Below are 18309 nucleotides of genomic sequence, written 5' to 3' on the forward strand. Positions count from 1 at the left end.
ATCCGACCATGCTCTGGAGTTGCATCACCTTCAATTAAGGCTAGCAATTTTCGAAATGATCTTTTTACACGATACCAAAGTAAACATGTTTTGTTGAAGTTTAATCAATTTCATGTCATGAACGGGACAACCCATTTAGACACAAATAATAAACATGTTGTTCACGGATTGAACCTTTCGACGCTCTTCTCACATTCTTAGACACCTTTAATTAAACAAATTACCATTTATCTGGAACAACACCACATGCTTAGATACGTTTAGACAGGTCAATATACGCTCAAACACATTTTTGCACATTTATACGAGAATTGATTTCTTAAACGTGTTATGCAAGGTTGGGGGCCTTAAATTTGTTTGTGTGTGTGAGAGAGAGATTAATGCTAGCAACAAAAACAGATGGTTCGGATTGTATAAGGTAGAAGAAGGGAAAAGACGGGAAAAAATAAAAAGCAGAGGGAAGCTAACATACTTTTGGTTCTTTGCTCGTGCACTAATCACCTCTACATATTACTTTATAAATCAAATTTACAAATCAGTCTTTGAGCTAACATTACTCATAAAGATCTATAGTAATTTTCACATTTTAATATCTCCACATAACATGAAAGAAAGGGAGGATTGAACATCTCATGGTAAAGCGGATTATACTCACTACAAAAAAACTGGATTTTTGCCACGAAAATTTGCGACGAAAAAATTTTCGTTGCAAATTTGCAACAAATTTTCCAACGAAAAGTAAAATTCGTTGGAAATTTCAACAAAAAAAATTTTTCGTCGTAAAATTCGTTGGAAATTTCCAACGAAAAAAATTTTCATTGGAAAATTAGTTGGAAATTTCAACGAAACAAAATTCGTTGGAAAATTCGTTGTAAATTTCCAACGAATTTTTCCGTTGGAAATTTCCAACGAATTTTCCAACGAATTACAAAAACCCGATCTTGTTCGGCATTTTTATATTCGTTGGAAAATTTGTTGGAAAATTCCAACGAATTTTCCAACAATTTCAATTTTCCGGGCAATTATTTCAGTTTGTGCAATTTTCCAACGAATTTCAATTTTCGGGCAATTATTTCATTGTATACAATTTTCGTTGGAAAATTCGTTGGAAATTTCAACGAATTTTCCAACGAATACGAAAAAACCGATACCGTTCGGCATTTTTAAAATTCGTTGGAAAATTCGTTGGAAATTTCCAACGAATTTTCCAACAATTTCAATTTTTGGGCAATTATTTCATTGGCGCCGGAGGCCGAGCTCGCCCGATCGGCGGGCTCGGGCCGCCCGAGCGGCCGAGCTCACCCGGAGATCAGCGGGCGAGCTCGAGCTCGCCCGGCCATGGCGAGCTCGGCCTCGCCATGGCCCGCGAGGCCGCCACCCATCCCGCCTCACCGCCACCGTCCAATCGACTGATCTCTCTCTTCCTTTCTCGGCCGCGTGAGTGCTTGGAACCGCCGCTCGCCGGTCCGTGGGCCTCGCCGGCCATGGCGAGGGCCGAGCTCGCCATGGCCGGCGAGCTCGAGCTCGCCCGGATCTGGGCGAGCTCGGCCCTCACGGCGACGAGGTGGCCCTCGCCACCGGCGAGGGCCATTTTTCGGCCAAAAAAAAATTTTTGAAATTGAAATTTTTCGACCAAAAAAAAATTTGATGGAAAAAAACTTTCCACGATTTTTCGATCAAAAAAATTTGTAATTTCCAACGAAAAAAATTCGTCGGAAAAAAAATTCGTTTCCAACGAATTTAGTCACGAGTTTTCCAACGAAAATTAAAATTTTTCGTCGGAAAATTTTCCAACGACCTATTACCAACGAAATTTTTTCGTTGGAAAATTAGTTGGAAATTCGTTTTCAACGAATTTTCCAGAATTTTTCGTTGGAAATTTCGTCGGAAAAAATCAGTTTTTTTGTAGTGACTTTTAGTCAAAGATAAGTTCGTCATTACAGAAGTAGAGTATCGCCATATTCAATTACGCAAAAGAAGAACACACAACAAATTTCTATAATTTGGTCATCGCAGCTTGTAATTTGCCCATCCATTTTGAATTTTTCAAGCATGCTCTGTAAGTCTTTGGTAGAATAGTTTTTACTGAATCATCGCGTAACGGCGAAGGCATGACGTAGACTGATATTCAACAAAACGATGGCACGACGTGGACTGATATTCGGGCGTACTTCTTAATCGAGCAACTGAAGCCCTAAATCAGCCCATAATCCTCAAATCCCCAAATCAGTCCCTCCCCATTGGAGCCCTATTCTCCCTGAGAAACCTCAATTCCGGTCTTGGCAGCAAAATTCGGTGCCAAGACGAAGATGAAACTCGAGATTCTGCAGCAGAAATGACAAAGGGTGGTCGTGTTAGACTATTAGGTTCACAGAGAATCGATCAAAAGTATAACTCTGATTGTGGTCCCCTCAAGAGGATGTTGTCTTTTTATAATCTATTTGTATCGTTTGCGTCGGTTTCTTCGCACGTGACGCGTTAGTGGTCTCTCAATGAAAAGATATTCTCTCTTACCTTTCCATATAAAGGCTAAGAAGCTCGACAAATCGGCATTGGTCTCCATATTCAATGGTGGGAATTTTGTCCCATCCCAATTGAGGGGGATGTGTGTCTGTAAATCCAATGAAAAAGAGGCACTTGATCAGATTGGCGATACTACCACTCGTATGCCGTATATGAGATGTTATGTAAAGAATTTTCTCCAACACGGTCGGGTCGGGGCCCCACCACACACGGGTATCCGTTTGCGCGTCTTTCGCTTTTGGCTCATGGAACCGGCCCAAGTGTCGAGTCCCGGTTTAAAGGGCGGTGCAAGGGACACGTGGCGAAATGGGTTGCGTCCTTGGAGTCTCTTTTTTCCACCCTTTTTTTTTTTTCAGTTATGTTAGTTGATCCGGGGGAGGGAGGGACTAGGGGTGAGCAACTTGGACCACCCAAATCGGGACCGGACCGGACCGAACCGGACCGACGAGTTTGGTCCGGTTCTCGGGACTATCGGTCCGGTTCCCGGTTCCTAAAAGCGGAACCGGTTTCCGGGCGGTCCGGTTCCCGGTTCCAAGGGGGAACCGGACCGGACCGACTATTTAATATATATTTTTGTAATTTTTTCTTTAAAAAAATAATAAAATATGAACTAAACTCTAAGTGAACTTCATTATCATAAATTCATTGATAAAAAAATAGTAAAATGTGAATTAAACCCTAAGTGAACATCATTGACATAAATTTATTGACAAAAATTAGTAAAATGTGAACTAAACCTTAAGTGTTTGACAAAAAAAAAACCCTAAACTCTAAGTAATCGGTTCCATTGGACCGGACCGGACCGTCGGTCCGGTCCGGTTCCCGGTCCTAGAACCAACCGGTCCGGTCCGCGGTTCCCAAAATTGGGAACCGGTTCCCGGTTCTACCTTGGAACCGGACCGGACCGGGAACCGCTCACCCCTAGGAGGGACCCATCTTTCACTTTATCCCAAAGGAATTGTACACGCTAATGGCAGCTTAAAATCAATAGATTGGTGACTAAATTGTCTTCTTCGAGAACTTTGTTGACCCACGAAAAGAGACTTTTGAAATTTTTTTTAAAGATGATGATCTTTGAATATGGTATTACGAAAGAATATAATACTTTCATAACTTCAACCAAAAATCTAGAATTGATTTGCTGTTATGTAAAGTGACTATTGGGCTATTATTCTTTTAAAGAATGGCATCCCCCTTCATTAAGATCAAGTAATCCTAGACATGGATTTGATATTAAAAATTGATTTTTGAAATAAGATGACAGACTATAAAAGATATTTAAACCAACGAATAATGTATCGAAACATGAATTAAATAAGTATATGTTACTTTATAAACCAAGTCTACAAACGAGTCTCTTAGCTAACATTTTCTTTAAAGATATTAAGTAAATTTTCATATTTTGATATCCTCGAATTGGATGAAAATAGTGGGAGGGCTAAACATCTCGTGGTACAACGAATTATACTTTTAGTCAAAGATAAGTTTGTCATTTTAGAGGAGACGAAGTATTATTACATTCAAATAGGTGAAACCGAGCACACAACGAGTTTCTATAATTGATCATTGTCGCGACCGAACTCCCGAGCCCTTTTTTTTATCGAACATGCAAAAAGAAGGGGGGGCTCGCCTGGTACGTGCTAAGTCTAGGTTCGGGACTTAACTCGGGCTCTCCCAAGCCCATACCATATCGCGACTTAGGGTTTAAGTTTTTAACATGCAAGTGGTTTATATCGAGGAGTCGCCACTAATCGATTTGGGGTGGGCCGATTAGAAACCCAAATAGGGTGATGGGAGAATCACCCTATTCCTACGAACCAGAGATTAACTGAATTCGGGGACTTGGTTACACTAGTTGAATAACTAATGCCCTTTCGGTACCTTTTTACCTTGTTCATTTCTGAAAGCATTTGTCAGGCAATTTGGATTGATTTTAGGACCTTTCTCCTAACATGTGAGGTGATCAAGCGAGTGCATAATCAGAAACGATTAGCAGTCAGGAACACAACAATGCATGCAGCCTAAGGTTCTAACCTTAACTAAGTCAGATGACATTCAAAACACAACAGCTCATGCAATTGTATTAAAAAAACATACATAATAATACAGCGATAATAAACATAACATGCAAAATATTACCGCGCAATCTCAAGCTTGTCTAATTTAAACAAGACAATAACATGCATAATAATACAAAAATAAATTAAAACACTTAGATATAACATAATTTTAAAAAAACTTTTTTTTTAAAAAAAATTGTTTTTTTTTGAATTTTTTTTTTCGAGAAAAGAAAAAAAATATATATATATATATACATATATAAATAATAGTACAGAAAAAAAAAAGGAAAATTTTTTTAAATTTTTTTTTAATTTTTTTTTAAAATAAAATAAAAATATAATATTAAACCGGGTCGGGTTGCGGATCCGAGCCGGGTCGGAACCGACCCGGGTCAACGGATCCGACCCGGGCGTTGACCCGGGTCGGATCGGCTGATCCGGGTCGGTTTCGACCGACCCGAGTCAACGGATCCGACCCGAGCATTGACCCGGGTCGGATCTGCTGATTCGGGTCGAGTCTGACCCGAACTCGCAGACCCGCAGGGGGAACGCCGGCGGAGCCAAAATTGGCCGCCCGCCGGCCGACCCAGACCGGCGCCGCCCCCAAAATGACCCCCTCATACCACCATTAAGCTACACCACTCACCTGAGCCGCCGTCGGACCGTCGTTCGCCGGCCGGCGACGAGACAAAAACCGGCCTCATTGAGGCATTTTGTCGAACACTGGGCGTGCGCGGTGGAAACAGCCGGTTTCGACCTCCTCCGGCGGCACGGTCAGCTCCGACGGCTGCGGCTGACGCTCGACTGCGAGTGGGGACCGGGACCGGCGACGGCATGGGCCGGGAATCGCGCGACTCGGCTGGCGCGAGTCCCGGCCGGACCGCGTGCAAAAACAGGGGAGGACAGAGGTGATCGGGACCCGGGGATGCTCACCGGTCGACGGCGCGGCTGGGCGGCTTACGGCGGGTCTGAAGGCGACGGCGACGCTGCTGGTTCTGTCCTGTTCCGGTGGTTCGCTCTCTCTCTCTCTCTATTCTCAGCTCTCTCTGTCTTCTCTCTTGCTCTGTTTTTCTCTCCCTCCGGCCGACCGGGGCGGCTTTGGCTCTCTGTGTCGCCGCCGTCGGCTCGGCGGCGGGGATGGATGGCTGAAGCTGAGGCGCGGTGGCCGCCGGAAGCCCTCTTTCTCTCTCAGCTCACACTCTCACGCTCTCTCTGTGTTTTCCTCTAAAATGGCCGACCGGCCTCTCTCTCTCTCTCTGGCTATTATAGCCGGCGACGACGAACCTGTGCCTCCCCGCGTCGGCGTGACGATGGCTACTGCACCGGCCTACTGTCCCGCGACTTTCGCGGCACATGCGGAGCCGGTGCGGGCGAGCGAGCGGCGAGAGGAAGGGCCGAGAGGAACAGGGAGGCGAGAGGGAGGAGGGGATAAGGGAGAAGGGAAATGGGGAGGACGGGACTGGCCATTAATGCCAGTCCCGTCGGCGTGCTCATCCGGCCCTCCTCTGGCCAGACAGCGACGGTGAGAAGCGGCGCCGCCGTGCGTCACGCTGCCGTCGGTGAGCAGAGACGAACAGGGCAGCGAGAGCGACGGGGGAGAAGGAAGAGGGCAGCTGGGCCGGGCCAGGCCCAGTCCGCGCGGAGGAAAAAAGAAAAGGAAACGGGCTGGGCCCGCGCAGGAGGAAAAAGGAAGAAAAGGGCCGGGTCGGCCCAGCCCCGACCCGGCCCGAATCGATTTCGATTTTTTTTTTTTTTAAATTTTAAGAAAATATGCTCTAATAGGCCTTATTAATGCACATATGCCTAATGTCTATATGCAATGCATTTAAATAGAAATATTTTTTTGTTTTAGGAATTAAAGAAATTAACTCCTAAATTTTGCAATTAATTTTGGGCAAATTAAAAATAGGTGTCAACAATCATCACAAGAGTGCAAGTGCACCTCATATCTTACCACCAGCTCCCCCCCTTCCTTTGTGATTTTTTATTTAGTCTTTTTCCGAAATCTTTCTTCTTCTTTTTTCACGGTTACTTTCTATCAACTGTTTTTGGCGATCGAGTTTACTCTTCTCCTAGACCTTTTTTATAGTGCCTTGCCTTCGCTCTACCAAAATCAGATTATAGAAAATTTGATGCTATTTGTTTTCGTAATCCTCCATTATATTCATATAATAGTCTAAGAAAAGGTATCCATCGAGATTAAAGGAAAATTCTACAACAATAGATAACACATATTAATTTGAAATTTCGTTTAACATAGATTTGTACACCACTCAACAAAAGAAAAGCCAAAAATAATAATTAACAGAAATCTTTATCTTCAAACTCAAAATGAAGGAAATGAAAGGGAATATAAAACCCTTCCCTTTCAAGGAAAAAATAAATAGAGCTGCCAGTTCCAATTGTAACTGACTCTATGTAATTGCTCTACACACTTATGAAAAAAACCTTAATTACACACAACTAGGCTGCGGACGGGGCGGTCATGAAGCGGAAAGCTCCAGCCTCCGCCAACGCCGCGAGGAATCGATCCCATTTCGATTGTTTGGCCGCTTCATCTCTAGCAACAATGTTCTTGTAGTCCAAGGACTCGTCATCGTAGATATCCCACCACTTCTTCACCAGCATCTTGATGTCGTCCCGGTCCATGTTCTCTTCCTCGCCCATGTACCGCCACGGCTTTGACCCCGCAGCACAATAATGAACGACCTTCACCTTTTCCAGCTTGACGTTCTCGGGGTGACGCCACAGCATCGCGAGCACGAGGTTGTACACATTAGGAATCGGTTTGTAGATGTCCTTGAAGTACTTGTTCAGGAAGTCTTGTTCAGCAAATGGAGTCGGAGGTGTGATCTTGAGGGTTTCGAGTAAATCATGGTAAGTGTCGAGGCTTGGCTCGTACACGAACATGCCGGCGTTGAAGTAGAGAGACGGCTTCGGGCCAACGTGGTCCGGCCATTGGACCTTGTCGGGGCACTGTTGGCAGTATCCGATTTCGTACTGAGGGGTGTGACTCCATGTCTTCTCGCAAAAGCAGTCCATGACCGCGTAGAAGAAGCCGTTCTCGAGGTCGAAGAGGTGGTCAATGTTGTTGAAGACTTGGATGTCTCCATCCAAGTAGATCATCTTGTTGTACTCCACAAACTGCAATTCAATAAGCAAGATCAATAACTGAATATTACCAGGCTCATAACCTAAATCTAAGATACAAAGAGATATAATCAAGAAACAAGCATACCTCCCAAATTCGGAGCTTGGAGTAGTTGATCACATAATAGGCCATGGCAAACTGAGTTTGGTTCTCCGGTGGATAGACGGGCTCGATCTCCCTCACGATGCAACCCTGATCCACCAGGATCTTCCGGTGATCCGCCGGCACGTCGGGCAAGATCGCCACCACGAGCGGGTACTTGCTCTTAGCCTTCCTCAGCCCCTTGGCCAGCCCGACCACGCCTTTCACGTAATCGCCATTTCCGGCCAAAAACGTGACGTAGGCACAGCTGGGCTGGTTCCCGGGCTTCGGTTTCACAACACCATTAGCAGCAGCATCGGCAGCGATGACAGGAGCCATTTCTTTGGTAGTAAAAGGTTTGACTGTGTGAAGAAAGTTTGTCAGAGGTTTGGAGAGCGTGTGTTTGAGAAGGTTTTGCGATTTGCTTGGCTGACTGTGAGTTGATGAACTTGGCAAGAGGAGGATGCACGATTTATATAGAGTTGGAGAATTAATTTTTTAATTAAGGTGACTAAATCTTGGAGATAATGTGGCGATTGATTTCCTAATTCCTGTGATCGGGACATTGGATGGAAGCTGCTTGAATCAAGGAGTTTCGTACCGACAATTTAGACAAACCAAAGATCTTGTCGGTCCAGTGGGGGCGAAGCTAGGTCATTTCTCCTTAAACGAGATCGTTTTGGAGCTCCACCAATGGATCGAAGTCCACGTGGGTCAGTGTGAATCGATCGGACGGTCGATAAGCAGAGATCTGGAGTCGGTGGACGGTGCTAGAATATTGCGAGAGAGATAGTTAATGAATGTCGTTGGGTCTTTTGGAAGACCAAAAAGTCAAGACCACACCAAGGTATTATTGTAAATTTAAGAATATTCCAAGGGTAATTATAATTCAAATGTACATTTGAGTTTATAGGGTGTCGTGGTAGGGCCGGTTTCCGAGGATAACGTTACGCACTTTGCCCAAAATTGGGAGTCCACGTGTCTATGGTCGGCTCTCATAAGAAGGTGCTACGACTCTTTTTGACTAACCCTATATATATATATATATATATACCAAATGCCCAAAAAGAATAAAGTTGTAGAAGTGGTAACATATATTCGGAAAAACGAACCCACCCCCACAAAGAAAAAAAGGCAAAAAATAAAAAAAGAGTATATTGATCGAACAAGTATGTGCTTTTATCGTGCTAACTCGTCGATCCTATTGAACTTTGGTGTGGATCATAGTTATCTTGATTATACAGCATATATTTCGATTGTAATTTAGACATAATTGGTAGGATCTGAAAGACCGATCTCTGATTTCCGGGCTGAGAACGACGTGACACCTCGACCGATTATGCCAACCTTTGAGGGCGTTAGAAAATCATCTTTTGCATTAGTCTTTCGCCAATAAATTTCACAGAAAGCTCGTGTTTCACGCTGAATGGATAATAACTTTATAATATCAAAGGAGGATCAAGATTGTGATTTCAAGGTGAGCTATATCTCTATTGCATGAATCACGATCCTTTAAATCTATCTGATGATTTTCAAATCAAATCATCTATTTATTTTAGGTTAATTAAACCATTTTTACTTTGCTAAAAAGATGTTAAGCTTATTTTCCTAAACATGCATTTGTATTATCCACACGCGAAAACGTGCCCTCTTCAACTTGATTGTACAATCATACAGATAAAATACTCGACTGTACACACTCGCTATACTCGATGCGTTTTCACTCGTTCTCGCTCCATGATGCACTTGAGAGATAGCTTCTCTTGGCGTCGACGAGGAAACTCGACGGACCAGATGCTGCGGCTCCACGCGAGCAGCACCGGATCGTGCGCTCTGGAGAAGGAAGGTTCCTTTCGATTTCGCACAAGTTTTGGTAAAAAAAAAGAGAAGGGATTTATAATATTAATTCACTAGTAAATAGTAATACCCACTTGTTTATTGTTTAACCACCACCGCAGGGCACCGTCCAGCGCCCAGAATATTCCCCGCATTATTTATTTATTTTATGTTATTTTCCCTTTTTCTTTTCCTTTTGCATGCATGAATGAATCATAAGAAACCTGTCGGAAGCTGCATGGGGCTACGTTTCGGACACGTGGCGAGCCCTTACACGTCTGTCGGACTTCGGGAGTAGTCGTGGGTCCCCCTTTAGCAAATAAGAAATCGACTGAGCTATACGGAATTCTTGGACCTAGAATTGAGATTCCTCAACATTCCACGTGTCTGTTCCTCATTGGACGTGTGAGGACACGTGGCGGAAAAGGGCGCCTTCTTGGGGGGAGGACTCTTTTATTTTTTTTATTTTTCCACTTTTTTCCAGTTATGTTAGTTGGACCAAGAAGAGGTGACTCCACCGAAATCTGTTAATTCAATAAGCGATAAATCGAAATGGTAGCTAAAAAATTGGAGAATAGTTTTACTAAATCGGCCATCAATCTTTCCTTTAGCATTACCGTTAATGGAGAAAATTGCGCAAGTGCTCCTAAATAGGGGTGTCAATGAGTCGGGTTGGGTCGAGTTTCACGATACCCGACCCGATCCAAATACTAGACATTTGTCTACCGACCCGGCAGACAAGACCCGAATAAGATATAGCCAAGTGATCGGTCGGTCGATCCGGTAAGGTTCCATGTTTCAAACTCAGCCAAACGATTCTGTTCTTGCTTTCTCATCATCTCAAAAACCTGCCAAATTCATTCCACGCCCATTTCATATCTGCTCGCCATCAACCAGTCTCGAGTTCCTCCACAACCGAGCCGAAGACAACAATCAAACAACAACAAAAAAGAAAGACCTGCTTCGCATGAGGAGAGCTGTTGATTTCGCAGAGGGCCTTAGGCCGCCATTTCCGGGCTTCAATCCTGACCATCAATGGCTTCCGTAGGAAAAGGGGAAGAAGAACGGGCAGCACGAATCGAGATTGGTGCAAGCCGAGCATAAATCCCTGCACCATGGCGCCGCCGGGGCTGGTCATGTCGTTGGTACGGTTGCCGTCGGACTCGATCGGGAACTCAATGGTCTCGCTCTTTGCGAGGCTGTGGAAGCCATGGATGGAGGACTTAGAAATCGTAAAAGAGATCGCAAAAGAGGCGAGAGAGTGAGAGAGACGTGGAAGAGAGATCTACAGCGTTTCCTTGTTTGGGTTGTGCTTGGGTACCCGAGCTCAATAAATTCAAAACAATACCCAATTATCTTTATTGTTACCCAAACAAGTTGAGGCCTAACCCGACCCAATACGAAAATTTTCGGGTCGGGTCAAGTCGGGTCGGATCGGTTCGGATCGGGTCGTGTTTGATCATGTTATTTTGACAGCCCTACTCCTAAATCTATTGCATGAAATTCAATGGAGTCTTCAACCTTCGAATTAATCTTATTTCGCCTAAAACCTTTGAGAGAAAGTACAATCAAGTTTTTTTCAGTCAAGTCTTACCTGATTTATTCGATATATTAGTCCAATCATCACTAAAGTCCAGTGGGGGAAAATTTCAAATCAATACCCAAAGTGGGGTCATTTTATTAAAAAGGGGTACAAAGTAGATATATCAAATAAGGGCCTGAAGTGTCCAATTAGTCTCAAATAGGAGCCCGAAGTGTCCAATTAGTCTCAAGTAAGGGCCTGAGTTTACCGGTCGGTCAAATGCTCACCGGCGGGCAAGCACGTCACTGTTTCGGCGATCGGAACAAGGGCAATTTCGTCTTTTACTTTTTCTATTTTTTTCTTTTCCTTTTCCTCTTTTCCCTCCGCCGGCCCTGGTGGCCGACGGAGGTTGCTGGCCTCGAGCGGAGGCTGCCCTCGCCGGCATCAGGCGAGGGCCGCCTTCATCAGGGCTAGGCGGGCGAGGGTGACCCTCTCCAGATCCGGTGAGAGCATAGGGCAACCCAAGGTCGGGCGAGGGTCGCCCTCGCTAGCGTCGGGGGAGGGTCGCCCTCGCACGCCCAGCCCAGGCAAGGGCGACCCTCACCCAATCCTGGGTTGCCCTCGCCGGCGTCGGGCGAGGGTCGCCCTCACTCGCCCAGCCTAGGCGAGGGCCGCCTTCGCCGGCGAGGGCAGCCTCTGCCCGAGGCTGGTAACCTCCGCTAGCCCTGGCTATGGCCGGCGGAGGGAAAAGAGGGAAAAAAAAAAGAAGAAGAACAGGAAAAGGAAAAGAAAAAAACATAAAAAAGAAAAAAAATTAAAAAATAAAAGACGAAATTGCCTTTATTCCGATCGTCGAAACAGTGACGTGCTTGCCGGGTGGTGAGCATTTGACCAACTGGCGAACTTAGGCCCTTATTTGAGACTGAATGGGCACTTCGAACCGCTATTTGAAAGTGATTGTGCACTTCAATCCAAGGTAATTGATCCATGAGGTCTGCTTGAAGTGGCCCAGACAATTCTGTCGCACCCAAAGTGTTCTCCAACCGTGAAGGTCATTCTTAAGTATCCTTCCCAAGGATGTCCTTCTAAACGTGCACGTAAATCCTGATTTTTTTCTTCACCCCCGACGACGGCTTTTACTCCATTTTGTACCCGGGAATTTTAGCCTAACATTTACAGGAGTTCTGATTGAATGCACTTAGGGTACGACGGCCTGGCGCTAATATTCGAAATATCATCATCCCTTTGTGTTTGTTCAACTGGACTTTTGGCTCAGCTTAATATTATTTCATGAAGTTACAATGTGTCTCTATCTCGGAAAGCAAGGTTGTTCACCTGAGTGAATAAAACAGGTTCACAAGCACTCTCTCTTGTCTTGAACCAACAACCCAAAAGTTACCCTAACGATGAATGACAGACGGGCACTTTGACTTTTGATTAATTAACATTCTTTGTAATGATGTCCGCTTTTCTTTAATCGATTGGAGGTCAAATTAGGCTTAGTGTTCATCACATTGCACTGCCTCAGTCCTCGACCACCTCCTTCACCAGCTCCACACCATACACGCCACCATCAACCACCTCATGCGCCTCCAGTCCCCCCTCCCCACCCTCCACCACCACCACCACAAACTCCACCAGCACCAACCCCTCCGATCTGCTCCTCCACTCCCAGCTTGGAGGCGAAGGATCTAGCCTCATATTTTGCTCCACACAAGATTGATTCCTTTGATGACTTGGGAAGACTTTGCTCTGGCCCTAGCCTGCCATCGAAGGATCTAGCTCAGATTTTGTGTGGTAATGCTGGAGGATGGTTGGGATTTTTGTGGTAGTCTTGAATGAGGTGAAACAGAGGAAAGGTCAGAACGAAGGAAGGAGGAGGAGGAGGAAGAACCGACCAAAAAAAAAAAGAATACCGAAAACCTGAACCAAACCGAACCATGTTTCGGTTTGGGTTCTTCACAGTTTGGGTCACAATGACCATGTATCTTTCATGTTCGGTTTGGTTCTGTTATCAGTGGGAACCCGAACCATTGACACCCTTAGCTCGTCGCCACACACTTGCCACTCGCCCCCCTCCACATCCGACCATGCTCCGGAGTTGCATCACCTTCAATTAAGGCTAGCAATTTTCGAAATGATCCATTTACGCGATACCAAAGTAAGAGTGTTTTGTTGAAGTTTAATAAATTTCATGTCATGAATGGGACAACCCATTTAGACACAAATAATAAAACATGTTGTTCACGGATTGAACCTTTCGACGCTCTTATCACATTCTTAGACACCTTTAATCAAACAAATTACCATTTACCTGGAACAACACCACATGCTTAGATACGTTTAGACAGGTCAATATACGCTCAAGCACATTTTTGCACATTTATACGAGAATTGATTTCTTAAACGTGTTATGCAAGGTTGGGGGCCTTCAATTTGTTTGTGTGTGTGAGAGAGAGATTAATGCTGGCAACAAAAACAGATGGTTCGGATTGTATAAGGTAGAAGAAGGGAAAAGACGGGAAAAAATAAAAAGCAAAGGGAAGCTAACATACTTTTGGTTCTTTGCTCGTGCACTAATCACCTCTACATATTACTTTATAAATCAAATTTACAAATCAGTCTTTGAGCTAACATTACTCATAAAGATCTATAGTAATTTTCACATTTTAATATCTCCACATAACATGAAAGAAACAGAGAATCGAACATCTCGTGATAAAGTGGATTATACTTTTAGTCAAAGATAAGTTCGTTATTACGGAAGTAGAGTATTGCCATATTCGATTATGCGTGGAAAGAAGAACACACGACAAATTTCTATAATTTGGTCATCGCATGCTATAATTTGTAATTTGCCCATCCATTTTGAATTTTTCAAGTATGCTGTGTAGGTCTTTGGTAGAATAGTTTTTACTAAATCAATCATCGCGTAACGGCGAAGGCATGATGTAGATTGATATTCAACAAAACGATGGCACGACGTGGACTGATATTCAGGCGTACTTCTTAATCGAGCAACTAAAGCCCTAAATCAGCCCATAATCCTCAAATCCCCAAATCAGTCCCACCCCATTGGAGCCCTATTCTCCCTGAGAAACCTCAATTCCAGTCTTGGCAGCAAAATTCAGAGCCAAGACGAAGATGAAACTCGAGATTCTGCAGCAGAAATAACAAAGGGTGGTCGTGTTAGGTTCACAGAGAATCGAACAAAAGTATAACTTTAATTGTGGTCCCTTCAAGAGGGTGTTGTCTTTTTATAATCTATTTGTATCGTTTGCGTCGGTTTCTTCGCACATGACGTGTTGGTGGTCTCTCTCAATGAAAAGATATTCTCTATTGCCTTTCCATATAAAGGCTAAGATGCGCGACAAATCGGCATTGGTCTCCATATTCAATGGTGGGAATTTTGTCCCATCCCAATTGAGGGGGATGTTTGTCTGTAAATCCAATGAAAAAGAGGCACTTGATCAGATTGGCGATACTACCACTCGTATGCCGTATATGAGATGTTATGTAAAGAATTTTCTCCAACACGGTCGGGTCGGGGCCCCGCCACGCACGGGTATCCGTTTGCGCGTCTTTCGCTTTTGGTTCATGGCACCGGCCCAAGTGTCGAGTCCCGGTTTAAAGGGCGGTGCAAGGGACACGTGGCGAAATGGGTTGCGTCCTTGGAGTCTCTTTTTTCCACCTTTTTTTTTTCCAGTTATGTTAGTTGATCCGGGGGAGGGGCCCATCTTTTTACTTTATCCCAAAGGAATTGCACACGCTAATGGCAGCTAAAAATCAATAGATTGGTGACTAAATTGTCTTCTTCGAGAACTTTGTTGACCCACGAAACGAGACTTTTGAAATTTTTTTTAAAGATGATGATCTTTGAATATGATATTACAAAAGAATATAATACTTTCATAACTTTCAACCAAAAATCTAGAATTGATTTGCTGTTATATAAAGTGACTATTGGGCTATTATTCTTTTAAAGAATGGCATCCCCCTTCATTAAGATCGAGTAATCCTAGACACGGATTTGATATTAAAAATTGATTTTTGAAATAACATGACAGACTGTAAAAGATATTTAAACCAACGAGTAATGTATCGAAACATGAATTAAATAAGTATATGTTACTTTATAAACCAAGTCTTAGCTAACATTTTCTTTAAAGATATTAAGTAAATTTTCATATTTTGATATCCTCGAATTGGATGAAAATAGTGGGACGGCTAAACATCTCGTGGTACAACGAATTATACTTTTAGTCAAAGATAATTTTGTCATTTTAGAGGAGACGGAGTATTATTACATTCAAATAGGTGAAGCCGAGCACACAACGAGTTTCTATAATTTGATCATCACAAGATTGCAAGTGCACCTCATATCTTACCACCAACTCCCTCTCTTAGTGATATTTTATATCTAGTAATATAAAATTTTATATCTAGTATTTTTTCTGAAATCTCTCTTTTTATAGTTACTTTCTATCAACTGTTTGGCAATGGAGTTTACTCTTCTCCTAGACCTTTTTCATAGTGCCTTGCCTTCGCTCTACCAAAATCAGATTATAGAAAATTTGATGCTATTTGTTTTCATGGTCCTCCATTACATTCATATAGGTATCCATCGAGATTTAAGGAAAATTCTTCGACAACAGATATACAACAAAAATAACACATTAATTTGAAATTTCGTTTAACATAGATTTGTACACCACTCAACAAAAAAAAAACAAAAAATAATAATTAAGAGAAATCTTTATCTTCAAACTCTAAATCATGGAAATGAAAGGGAAAAAAAAACCCTTCCCTTTCAAGGAAAAAATAAATAGAGCTGCTAATTCCAATTGTAGCTGACTCTATGTAATTGCTCTACACACTTATGAAAAAAACCTTAATTATACACAACTAGGCTGCGGACGGGGCGGTCATGAAGCGGAAAGCTCCGGCCTCAGCCAACGCCGCGAGGAATCGATCCCATTTCGATTGTTTTGCCGCTTCATCTCTAGCAACGATGTTCTTGTAGTCCAAGGACTCGTCATCGTAGATATCCCACCACTTCTTCACCAGCATCTTGATGTCGTCCCGGTCCATGTTCTCTTCCTCACCTGTGTACCGCCACGGCTTCGACCCCGCAGCACAATAATGAACGACCTTCACCTTGTCCAGCTCGACGTTCTCCAGGTGACGCCACAACATCGCAAGCACGAGGTTGTACACATTGGGAATCGGTTTGTAGATGTCCTTGAAGTACGTGTTCAGGAAGTCTTGCTCAGCAAATGGAGTCGGAGGTGTGATCTTGAGGGTTTCGAGCAAATCGTGGTAAGTGTCGAGGTTTGGCTCGTACACGAACATGCCGGCGTTGAAGTAGAGAGGCGGCTTCGGGCCAACGTGGTCCGGCCATTGGACCTTGTCGGGGCACTGTTGGCAGTATCCGATTTCGTACTGAGGGGTGTGACTCCATGTCTTCTCGCAAAAGCAGTCCATGACCGCGTAGAAGAAGCCGCTCTCGAGGTCGAAGAGGTGGTCGATGTTGTTGAAGACTTGGATGTCTCCATCCAAGTAGGTCATCTTGTTGTACTCCACAAACTGCAAGTCAATAAGCAAGATCAATAACTGAATATTACCAGGCTCATAACCTAAATCTAAGATACAAAGAGATATAAACAAGAAACAAGCATACCTCCCAAATCCGGAGCTTGGAGTAGTTGATGACATAATAGGCCATGGCGAACTGAGTCTGGTTTTCCGGCGGATAGACGGGCTCGATCTCCCTCACGATGCAGCCCTGATCCACCAGGATCTTCCGGTGATCCGCCGGCACGTCCGGCAAGATCGCCACCACGAGCGGGTACTTGCTCTTCGCCTTCCTCAGCCCCTTGGCCAGCCCGACCACGCCCTTCACGTAATCGCCGTTTCCGGCCAAAAACGTCACGTAGGCACAGCTGGGCTGCTGGTTCTCGGGCTTCGGTTTCACAACGCCATTAGCAGCAGCATCGGCGGCGATGACAGGAGCCATTTCTTTGGTAGTAAAAGGTTTGTCTGTGTGAAGAAAGTGCGTCAGGGGGTTGCAGAGCGTGTGTTTGAGAAGGTTTTGCGATTTGCTTGGCTGAGTGTGAGTTGATGAATTTGGCAAGAGGAGGATGCACCGTTTATATAGAGTTGGAGAAATAATTTTTTAGTTAAGGTGACTAAATCTTGGAGATAATGCGGCGATTGATTTCCTCATTCCTGTGATCGGGACATTGGATGGAAGCTGCTTGAATCAAGGAGTTTCGTACCGACAATTTAGACAAACCAAAGATAGTGTCTGTCCAGTTGGCCATTTCTCCTTAAACGAGGTCGTTTTGGAGCTCCACCAATGGATCGAAGTCCGCGTGGGTCAGTGTGAATCGATCGGACGGTCGGTAACCAAAGATCTGGAGTTGGTGGACGGTGCTAGAATATTGATAGTTAATGTCGTTGGATCTTTTGGAAGACCCAAAAGTCAAGCTCTTCGCGGATTTACTACTATAACCCTGGCAACCGACTTCATAATTGCAAGACCACACGAAGGTATTATTGTAAATTCGGGAACATTCCGAGGGTGATTATGATTCAAATGTACAAATTTAAGTTTATAGGCTGTCGTGGTAGGGCCGGTTTCCGAGGATAATGTTACGCACTTTGCCCAAAATTGGGAGTCCACATGGCTATGGTCGGCTCTCATGTGAAAGTGCTACAACTCTTTTTGACTTACCGATATGTAGTTGAAGGATAAGCTTAGCCAAATGCCCAAAAAGAATAAAGTTGTACAAGGGGTAACATATATTCGGAAAAACGAACCCAACCCCACAAATATAACTAGGCAAAAAATGAGTTTATTGATTAAATAAGTATGTATGTTTTTGTCGTGTCAACTCATCAATCCTATATAACTTTGGTGTTGATCATAGTTATCTTGACCATGTAGCACATGTTTCTCAATTTCTTTTTATCTAGGGGCATGAAAGCGAAAACCTGGCTACTAGTAGTTGTGGAACACCCTACAAACCTGATGAACCGGTTAAGTTCAGACATTTGACATATACAAGCGATTATAACCAAAGCAGTTTGGACGCAGTCGGTAGGATATGAAAGAATGATCTCTGGCCACGACA

General features: G+C 43.9%; 2 protein-coding genes and 1 long non-coding RNA gene across 3 annotated transcripts; 1 reads left to right on the plus strand and 2 right to left on the minus strand.

Annotated features, from left to right (window-relative positions):
- Positions 1–6607: 6607 nt before the first annotated feature.
- On the plus strand, positions 6608–16431 carry LOC130137670 (uncharacterized). The gene is made up of 2 exons (XR_008816037.1): positions 6608–6769; positions 15791–16431. It is a non-coding gene; the product is annotated as an uncharacterized LOC130137670 (long non-coding RNA).
- LOC115667406 (galactinol synthase 2-like) lies at positions 6818–8266 on the minus strand. The gene is made up of 2 exons (XM_030588987.2): positions 7822–8266; positions 6818–7727 (listed from the first exon to the last, which is right to left on the minus strand). Exons 1-2 carry the CDS (start codon positions 8152–8154, stop codon positions 7047–7049), a joined length of 1014 nt encoding a protein of 337 aa, XP_030444847.1. The 5' UTR covers positions 8155–8266; the 3' UTR covers positions 6818–7046.
- Positions 15911–17320, minus strand: LOC115667097 (galactinol synthase 2-like). Its single transcript, XM_056309513.1, has 2 exons — positions 16854–17320; positions 15911–16759 (listed from the first exon to the last, which is right to left on the minus strand). Exons 1-2 carry the CDS (start codon positions 17187–17189, stop codon positions 16079–16081), a joined length of 1017 nt encoding a protein of 338 aa, XP_056165488.1. The 5' UTR covers positions 17190–17320; the 3' UTR covers positions 15911–16078.
- Positions 17321–18309: the final 989 nt, after the last annotated feature.

This window comes from Syzygium oleosum, unplaced genomic scaffold (assembly GCF_021117445.2).
Source record: "Syzygium oleosum isolate NSW1041296 unplaced genomic scaffold, Sole_v2.1 Sole_v2.03, whole genome shotgun sequence".
NCBI classification, from domain to species: Eukaryota; Viridiplantae; Streptophyta; class Magnoliopsida; order Myrtales; family Myrtaceae; genus Syzygium; species Syzygium oleosum.